This window comes from Salmo trutta, chromosome 5, assembly GCF_901001165.1.
Source record: "Salmo trutta chromosome 5, fSalTru1.1, whole genome shotgun sequence".
Lineage (NCBI taxonomy): Eukaryota > Metazoa > Chordata > Actinopteri > Salmoniformes > Salmonidae > Salmo > Salmo trutta.
Genome location: NC_042961.1, coordinates 25,228,515 through 25,238,742, shown reverse-complemented (window position 1 = coordinate 25,238,742; position 10,228 = coordinate 25,228,515). Strand labels below are relative to the sequence as shown.

The window sequence follows — 10,228 nt, the reverse complement described above, 5'->3', positions numbered from 1 at the left end:
TAACCTTATCTTATCTCGTTCCCAATTCCCTCCCTGTCTTCGTTGGTGGCGGCCCTACACAGCGGCAAACGACACTCTCCCACCATTTGAGTGAGTGCAATAAAGATACAAGCAAGGGCAACATTACCCAATGCTCATCAAAGCACCATCCCCCCCCCCCCCCCCCCCAATCACCTGCTTGTGCTCTCGCCTCTGCCTTATAAAAGTTTCTCCAGGGTTCTGGCCACAGTTCACAAGCAGGCACAGGTGAGAGCGATTAGTTCATGATTTGGTGATGTCATTTCTTGCTCGCTTTTTTTTTACAGTTTCACCACAGTACTGTGGACTTCATATTGTAAGAGTGATGCTAGCTATGTTACTGTGTGTTCATTGTGATTTTAGTTTCTGAGATTTTGCCTTGTATGTGAATTTATACATTTTACAATGTATTTAAATATTTGCCTTTGATAGAATTGTCTATCAAATGGAATGATAGCTAAACAGACTGCAATTCTCAGACCTTTCTTGATAGTCTGTTCCTGTAACTCAACAATATTTTCTTGCACATTGATATATCTTCATGGAGTCAGATATACATTTTGATAGACTTTGTTAAAGGTAGACTCAGTGACATAACAGGTCGCGTGCGAGCTATATATCTATCACATAGTACCCACTTAATTAATCAACATAGATCATTAGCTGAATGCTAATGTTAGCTACCAGCTGAACCATAGCTAAACAGCTTATACATTACAACTTTAGCATATAAAAGTGACCTTAGAACAAAACAGGCTTAATTTGATTAACATCATGTAAATCATTATTTTTACATTTACATTTATGAGCTGAAAGTGAATTGGGACTGAAATTGTTTCATTCACTGGGGAGATGAACCTGCTTGCTGATGTTGCCTTTCCATTTGAAATGACCACTCTCTTGATATACATTTTTTTTAAGCTACTGCGACAATTAAAACAGGCTATTACTGTAATTTCAGGTAAACTCAATAAAACAAGATTCAAATATATGGAAAATGTCTATATATTTCAGCTGTTTTAAAAAGATTTCTCTGCTATTAAGATGTTTTATTGTACGAGCATTTGGCTTGAGACAACTATAAACTCTACTGCTTGGGATGGGGGCAAGTCTAGGAGCAGTCTCGCACACGACCTACGAAGGTGACATACGAGATATGAAAAATGTACACTACAGTAATATGTGTGCACGCAGGTATTAAACTCTCTTGTAAATGTATGTAGTGTAAATTACCCCTTTAGAAATGTGAAATTGTTAAGGGATGTTTGATCTTATTTGCAGTGTGGTTTTAAGTCATGAGTCAACTACCTAGATTCTGGAACCTGGGATGGTCTTCCTTCATTGACTGGTGGAGTAATCAGAAGGTCTCAGAGCAAGGTGATTTTAAATGTTTTTTTGTGTTATCTGATGGGAGGAGCGTGTACTTTCCAGGGCTCTCAACCTGTGAATAGATATCTACAATGCCATGAATTGGTATTGTATAAATATCTAAACCATGCAAAGAACTCGTTGGTGGTTGTAATTATTGACTTTAGGATCAGATTACCACGACTCTATTCAAACCTCTCTGCTTTTACCTCATTAGACTATGTGACAACTACAGCACCTTCTCAACCTTATGGTCAGCAGCACCTGAATGAACCTCTTCTGGACCACAGAGCGGGTCAGCGCTTCCTGACCGAGGCTTTTAAAGTCATCCTTGAGGAGGTGCTATGTAAGGGCATAGACGTCAACGAGAAGGTCTCACATCCCTAAATCAAACTGTTGACTGTCTCTAGCCTAACGTGACTGTTCTCTGCACTGTGTCATATTGTTAGATGTTGTGCTGCACAGGCCTTTTGGTAAGTCTTGAGTGACAGATAGCTGTCCTGGTGGGTCATGTAGCAAACATTTTTAGGAACCACTGGGCTAGTACCATTATGTTAACTGATATCATCTTCACACCTGACTGTGCATCACAATCTAACCATAGAGGTACACACTCAGTACTGTATTTTCAGGGGTTTCTTGTGCTTGTTATACCCCTGGTCATAGGTGTGTGAGTGGCACGAGCCAGAGGAGTTGGCTACTCTGCTAGATCTGGAGCTGAGAGAGAATGGGGAGCAACAGCACCAGCTGCTGCAGAGAGTACGGGACGTGGCCAAGTACAGCGTCAAGACCAGTAAGTCCACCCCGGGCCTACCCCAACCCCACAGGGAAACCTTAGAATGAGATGTGTAGTTCTGGTTGCAGTCGATTTTTGGGAAACACAATCGCTTGGGACTGTCCAGAATGCATGCACTAAAGTAAAGAGCATCTCTCTTTCCAGATCATCCACGGTTCTTCAATCAGCTCTTTGCAGGGGTGGACTACCATGCCTTGACAGGACGATTCCTTACGGAGGCTCTTAACACTAGCCAGTAGGAGGGAGCAATATATATCGCTGGAGGGAGGAGCTTTAGGTGGATGCGCTCATTGTAACGGCTGGAATGGAACGGAGTACAAAATATGGTTTCCATATCTTTGTGTTTGATATTGTGCCATTCCAGCCATTACAATGAGCCCATCATCCTATATCTCCTCCCACCAGCCTCCACTGATATCTATGCATATATACATTCCATAAAGTATGTTATGAAGGGGCTTGTGATGGACAGTTGTATAATTTATTTTACAGGTATACCTATGAAGTAGCGCCAGTGTTCGTCCTGATGGAAGACGAGGTACTCTCCAAGCTACGTTCTCTAGTTGGGTGGGCACAGGGAGATGGCATCTTCTGCCCAGGCGGTACTGTGTCTAACATGTATGCCATGAACCTAGCACGCTATCGGGCCTTCCCAGAAGTTAAACTTAAGGGACAGCGGGCCCTCCCTCGACTGGCTGTCTTTACATCTCAAGAGGTGGGGAAAACAGTATGGTAGAAGTAATACACTATTAAACTTCTGATTCATATATTAATTCATTCTATAAAACTTTCCTCCAGAGCCATTACTCTGTGATGAAAGCAGCTGCCTTTCAGGGTATTGGGACAGAGAACGTGTTTAAGGTCAAAGTGGATGATAGGTAAAGTGATAAGAACCTTCCTTTGACTCTTGTAAGTCATCTCATTAACATCTATGATTCCTAGGCATACATGATTTACAGATTTTAACTCATGCTCTCTGTTATCCTACAGGGGTTGCATGATTACAGATGACCTTAGTGAGAAAATTGAGCTGGCGAAATCTCAAGCAAGTTTACTGTGGTTACCTTGTAATTTACTGTGTCAATTTTATTATATCTGTGGTGATACAGTAATTATACAGATAACAGTTGGAATTGCCACTAGACTAATGGGAATTGCTGATAGACAATCGGTGATATCTTACACAAGGATCTGATCAATTCCTAGTACTCCGTCAGCATTCAAAGTAGTTTATCTGCAATTCCTAGTAATCTATCGGCAAAGCACATATCACACTGCAAAGCACCAAGTGGAGATGTAAGGATACCATTCATTACCCCTCCTCACCTACCAGGGGGCAGTACCATTCCTTGTCCACGCCACGTCAGGAACGACGGTACGAGGTGCCTTTGACCCCCTGGAGCCCATCGCTGACATCTGTGACAGACAGGGGTTATGGATGCATGTTGATGTGAGTCCTTCTTAAAACTTCCTGCGGATCAGTGGGACGCTAGCGTCCGATTTCGACAACTTCCGGTGAAATTGCAGAGCGCCAAATTCAAATTAAATTACTATAAATATTAAACTTTCATGAAATCCCAAGTGCAATATATCAAAATAAAGCTTAACTTGCTGTTAATCCAGCCGCCGTGTCAGATTTCAAAAAGGCTTTACGGTGAAAGCAAACCATGCAATTATCTGAGGACAGCGCCCAGCGCACAAATGCATAACAAATAATTTTCAACCAGGGAGTTGCGACACGAAAGTCAGAAATAGAGATATAATATATCCTTAACCTTTGAAGATCTTCTTCTGTTGGCACTCCAAAAGGTCCCAGTTACATTACAAATGGTCCTTTTGTTCGATAAAGTCCATCTTTATATCCATAAAAACTCAGTTTAGCTGGCGCGCTTCAGTCAATAATCCACTTGGTTTCCCTCCTTCAAAATGCATACTAAATGAATCCCAAACGTTACCAAAACTTATCCAAACAAGTCAATCAACGTTTATAATCAAACCTTAGGTACCCGAATACGCAAACAATCAAATTTAAGACGGAGAATCGTTATTGTATTTACCGGAGAAAAATACCAAAGAACGCGCTCTCATTCATGCGCTTGGAAACACTACAGTCAAAATGGGAGCCACCTAGAAAAACTACAATTTCTGGCTCATTTTTCCATAAGCAGCCTGAAACTCTTTCTAAAGACTGTTGACATCTAGTGGAAGCCCTATGAACTGTAATCTGGCACGATTTCGCCCTATTATAAAAGTGCCAGCCATTGAAATCAGTGGTAGGATTAATTTATTTTTTGGCGGGATGGTTTGTCCTTGGGGTTTCGCCTGCCATATCAGTTCTGTTATACTCACAGACATTATTTTAACAGTTTTAGAAACTTTAGAGTTTTCTATCCAAATCTACCAATTATATGCATATCCTAGCTTCTGGGCCTGAGTAGCAGGCAGTTTACTTTGGGCACGCTTTTCATCCGGACGTCAAAATACCGCCCCCTATCCCAAAGAAGTTAGTGATCTTTCATTCAAAATCAAACTTGGTCCAACGTTTTCAGACCACAAAAGTAGTCTTCTGTCAAGATTATTCCCGACAGCATCTGTTATGTAGATCAAACTTCATAACCCAAAATAATGTCTGAGATGGCCACCGTCTAATTAAATCCTTTGCAACAGTGACCATCTTTCCCATGTGATTTTGAGCTGAAGAATACTGATTGGTGTTGTCTTGTGGTTTGGCACAGGCAGCCTGGGGAGGGAGTGTTCTCTTCTCAAAGGAACACCGACATCTCATGAGAGGAGTTGAGAGGTGGGAGCCAGGTGCATGCTCAGGAATACAGTTGCTGGAATGCAATTTTACACTATATAAATGTGCTGCAAAAAACTAAATGTAATTCAGCATGTGTGAGAAAGTGTACCAAAGTATAGGTTAGGTGTCTTGATGTTTCGCATGACTGGGCTAGTCTTCCGTATTGGCTCAACATATGACTTTGAATCCTGAGTGTAATTATGTGAATGTGTTTGTGATCAGAGCCGATTCAGTAACTTGGAATCCACACAAGATGATGCTGACTGGCTTGCAGTGTTCAGCCATTCTGCTCAAGGACACCACGGTAAGACAACACAACATCCCTTCACCCAGCCTGGTCTCATAGTAATGTAAATCTGAGAAACTCAAATTAGTAGGTTATGTTTGGTATGGTTACATAAGACAGAAGGTTACTTAAGGCAAAAACACATTTTGGGTGGATGGGTAGGTGTATATGCAATCCAAAGGTTGCATGTTTGAATCATCACTGACAACTTTAGCATTTTAGCTAAATAGCAACTTTCCAACTACTTACTACTTTTTAAATTACTTCACGTTAGGTTAAAGGGTTAAGGTTAGCTAATGCCTAACCATAACTTTAACCCCTAGCCTAGCTAACGTTAGCCACATAGCTAATATTAGCGTTATCCACCTAGCTAACATTAGCCAGAACATATTAGAATTCAAAACATATTGTACAAATTGCAATTTAACATTTCTAACAAATTGTAATTTGTAACATATCATACGAAATGGATGATGGACATCCACAAATGAATACATACCATACAAAACGTAACATATCATACTATTTGGAGTGTGGCAGATTTACATGTATTATGTTATGTCTACCCCTGAGTCCAGGTTGCTTTATCATATTCCTCACCCAAAGAGTTGTTGTTGAACTGCTGTGGCATTTGCATCGCTTGCCTTCACAATTATGAAAAACACTGTAAAATGACAAATAGTTACACCTCATACATGTTTTTATTGAACTATTTGTCAATGATAAAACATAATGCAAGTCCTTTATAATCAAAAACTTTATGTTCCTGCATTGTTTAAAGGGATAGTTGGACATTTTGGCAATTAAGCCATTTGTTTTACTTATTCAGTCAGAATCTCCTCAATACCATTTTTATGTCTGTGTGCAGTTTGAAGGAAGTTGAAGGTACCCACTGGGCACATCATTTCAACGTGGATAATTGGGTAATATTTGGTTGAGACGTTGATCAATGAGATTACAACCTATATTCACCCACTCAAAAAGACAGCCAAAAGTTAGTTGACTTTCAAATGTGTTATCCCTATGCTTTCAACCATCCTAAAGCCCAACCAAATTACAATGGAAAAACAATGTCTGATTTCTGGTTTAGTTGGCACCCAAATGGCTGTCACTGCACTTTCAACCATTTAAAAGCAAAGCAAGTTGAAATGAGAATACAATGTCAGATATGTATTCATTTATTTATACAACAGATTAGTGTTATCAATGTGCTTCATCTAATAAAAGAACCAAATGTCCTGGATTGCAGTTGAGATTACATTAAAGTGGCAATATGTAACTTTTTGGCAACCCAACCAAATTCACATAGAAATGCAAGTTATAGATCTATCATTCTACTTGAAAGCAAGTATAAGAAGAGGTAGATATGTTCTATGTGTGCAATTTCTATGCTTACCATTACATTTTACGTTCGGTTTTGTACACCAGCTTCAAACAGCTGAAACAACATTATTTTTGCTTATGGAAAACATTTCAGTGGTCTGGATGGTACAATGATTCTCTACACTATACTACCTTATTTTGTCATATAAACTGAAATTAGGCAAACTATTTGTTTTAGCAACCAGGAAACGGTGGAGCAATTTTTCTGCATAGCGCATCTTTAAAAATACAGTACATGGTGCAAGTGATCAATGCCATTCGAGATTCTGCATTAGAGCAATTGCAAATATCTCCACAGACCTGAGACGACCTGCTAACTTGAACATGCACGATTTATATAATTACATTAAAGGAATATACTGTATAGTTACAGTAACATTAATGTGACTATGGAGGTGTTATTCATTTTAAGGTTGAATGTTACATTAGTTTGTAAGTTACAGACCTACAAATATCATACCCCCCAAGACATGCTAACCTCTCAACATTACAATAAAAGGGAAGGTTAGCATTCTTGGGGGGGTATGATATATTTGTGCTAATGTAACTTTCTCACTCATCCTTATTCAAGATTCATTCAGGACTATCCATTATCATGGTAACATTTCTAAAAACTTGTTTTTGCTTTGTCATTATATGGTATTGTTTGTAGCTTGATGAGGAAAAACATTGATTTAATACATTTTAGAAGAAGGCCGTAATGTAACAAAATGTGGAGGAAGGGGTCTGAATACTTTCCGAATGCACTGTACCTCGTCTGGTAGGCTCGCGTCACTGTACATCTTGCAGCTGGGTTTCCCTTTGTAATCCGTGATAGTTTGCCACATCCAACGAGCATCAAAGCCGGGGTGGTAGGATTCGATCATGGTCCTGTATTGATGCTTTGCCTGTTTGATGGCTAGTCGGAAGTTGGAGAGGGATTTCTTATAAGAGTCCGGATTAGTGTCCCGCTTCTTGAAAGCGGCAGCTGGAGCCTTTAGCTCTGTGAGGATGTTGACTGGTTGGGATATGTACATACGGTCACTGTGGGACGACGTCGTCGATGCACTTATTAATGAAGCCGGTGACTGATGTGATAATATTGCTATTATAAACTGGTTACCAACATAATTAGAGCAGTAAAAATACCTGTGGTATACAGTCTGATATACCACGGCTGTCAGCCAATCAGCATTCAGGGCTCGAAAGACTGAGTCGCATCTCTGGCAACCAAACCGATAGAACGGACGACCAGCCGGCTTGTGTAGTAACCCTAAATTTGAGTCAGGACTATATCTTGTGGAAATTTATTTTATTAAAATAAAAAAAAACATACCTTTATTTAGAATAAGGCTGTAACATAACAAAATGTGGAAAAAGTCAAGGGGTCTGTATACTTTCCGAAGGCACTGTACACATTTTAAAGATCCATTTTGTTGTCTTACCATTATTATTGAGCAAATTCTCAGCTATTCTTGATCTCTTCCCCTTTTCCACAGGACCTGTTGAAACGTTGCCACAGTGCAGATGCAACATACCTCTTCCAGCAGGACAAGTTCTATGACATGAGTCTGGACACAGGGGACAAGTCGATACAGTGCGGCCGTAAGGTTGACTGCCTGAAGCTGTGGTTGATGTGGAAAGCTGTGGGGTCACAAGGCTTGGAAGAGCGTGTGGACAGGGCTTTCGCCCATACAAGGTACAAACCCCAGCTAGCACATTTGGTTCCTTGGAAGTTGAGGGAATGTATATTTTTGCTTTCCCATTGGTTCTGGGAACAAAGCCATATGTTTCCTGATTGGTAAAATGTTACTTTTTTTAAATGTTCTGAGAAAGGAAGTGAAAATGCCGCCTGTTCTCGAAATGTAAATGTTTTGGTTACAGGGAGGTTCTGAGGATGTTTTACTATGGTTCCCTGAAAGTTTTCCTTGGAGGTTTTATTAATGTTCTTAGAACTAAAATTATTTGAAAGTAATTAAATAACATTCTGAGAACATGTTTCAATAAGACTTAACACGGCTAGCTTAGATTAACTGTGTTGAATTTAGGACACATGGAAATTCATTGGCTTAGGTATTAATCATGCAAACACATTTTATATTCTGTTCTCTAGCCATTGAATTAAGTTTTTTTTGTGTCAAGTATCTTAAATGTGCTGAGAATGTTCTAAAGCCAAGAAACTATCCTGCACCATTCCCAGAACAATATGGGAAGGTTGTATACAAAATAATCATAGGACAGGGTTATTCAACTCTTACCTTACAAGGTCCGGAGCCTGCTGGGTTTCTGTTGCACTAAATGCACAAACCTGGTGTCCCAGGTATAAATCAGTCCCTGATTAGAGGGGAACAATGAGAAACTGCAGTGGAACTGGCTTCTAGGTCCAAAGTTGAGCTTGAGGGCCATAGGATAACTACACTCACCAAGCTCTAAGAAACATATGGTTCTCAGAACATTATGTGCTAGCTGGGACATTTACAGAACCTTCAGCTGTAATTCTGACTAGTCAAGCTCCTCACTTAAAACAGCTCAGAGCTCTCATTTAAAGATGTTAATCTAATCTATGTCAATTAAAGATGTTTCAAATGTTATGGAACAATGATCTGTGTGTTGACTGTCCCACACGTAGATATCTGGTGGAGAAGATGAAGAAGAGAGAGGGCTTTCAACTTATAGGGAAGGTAAGTCATTGTTTTATCAAATGTATACTAACATTTTCTTCTCCCATTTTCATCTCACCTGTCTTCTGGTTTTGTCCTGTTAAACAGCCTGAGTTTGTGAACGTGTGTTTCTGGTTCATACCAGCCAGTCTGAGGGGAAAGGAGAACAGTCCAGACTACCAGGACAGATTGTCAAAGGTAGGTGTGTGTCAAATTGTTTACTATGATGCCAGTTATTTATTTTTTCAACTCAATTTCTATGACATATTCTACATTTAAACCAGTTAGTTTCTGTCGGTCTGGCTGACATAATGCTGTGATCTTGTATCTTCATCACCAGGTGGCTCCGGTGATAAAGGAGCGTATGATTAAGCAGGGTACTATGATGGTGGGCTACCAGCCTCAGGGTGGACGTGTCAACTTCTTCCGCATGATAGTCATCTCTCCGCAGCTCTCCTACAAAGATATGACCTTCTTTCTGGATGAGATTGAGAGGCTAGGGAATAATCTGTGATAGTCATTTTGGTTATGGTCTTGCAACTCCATTTATGTCACTGACTCCCAGAATCTGTTTTGTGTTTTCCAACAATAATATTACTTGTGTTTTTACAGTTTTGGGGAAGATACTTTGAAAATATAGTTTACCAAGCTACTAATTACTTCAATGGAAGAAGTTAAGATACCCTTAAGAAAAACAATTTACTTAACTAAAGTTACATTGAAAAAGTAGCTCACTACTACCAAACTACTTTGTGATAAAGTACACTACCAGTCAAACTACTCATTCAAGGGCTTTAATACATTGGTGTTTTGTGGGTACTATTTAATGAAGCTGACAGTTGAGGACTTGTGAGGCGTCTGTTTCTCAAACTAGACATTCTAATGTACTTGTCCTCTTGCTCAGTTGTGCACCGGGGCCTCCCACTCCTCTTTCTATT

At 39.9% G+C, this 10,228-nt stretch overlaps 1 protein-coding gene across 1 annotated transcript; it reads left to right on the top strand.

The window, feature by feature from the left end:
- The first annotated feature begins 1,271 nt into the window (after window positions 1–1,271).
- Window positions 1,272–10,155, top strand: LOC115193953 (cysteine sulfinic acid decarboxylase). The gene is made up of 14 exons (XM_029753111.1): window positions 1,272–1,395; window positions 1,604–1,758; window positions 2,053–2,179; window positions 2,327–2,417; window positions 2,675–2,897; window positions 2,981–3,060; window positions 3,173–3,227; window positions 3,516–3,632; window positions 4,918–4,982; window positions 5,205–5,286; window positions 8,130–8,329; window positions 9,260–9,311; window positions 9,399–9,488; window positions 9,631–10,155. The coding sequence occupies exons 1-14, from the start codon at window positions 1,314–1,316 to the stop codon at window positions 9,802–9,804; spliced, it is 1,593 nt and encodes a 530-aa protein (XP_029608971.1). The 5' UTR covers window positions 1,272–1,313; the 3' UTR covers window positions 9,805–10,155.
- Window positions 10,156–10,228: the final 73 nt, after the last annotated feature.

What these genes read in the sequence shown, in the direction of transcription:
- LOC115193953 (XM_029753111.1), top strand. Translation starts at nt 1,314, where the DNA reads ATGAGTCAACTACCTAGATTCTGGAACCTGGGATGGTCTTCCTTCATT. An exon ending in CAAGTACAGCGTCAAGACCA is followed by an intron (nt 2,180 to 2,326) that starts GTAAGTCCACCC and finishes CTCTCTTTCCAG; the next exon opens with ATCATCCACGGTTCTTCAAT. An exon ending in AAGGTCAAAGTGGATGATAG is followed by an intron (nt 3,061 to 3,172) that starts GTAAAGTGATAA and finishes GTTATCCTACAG; the next exon opens with GGGTTGCATGATTACAGATG.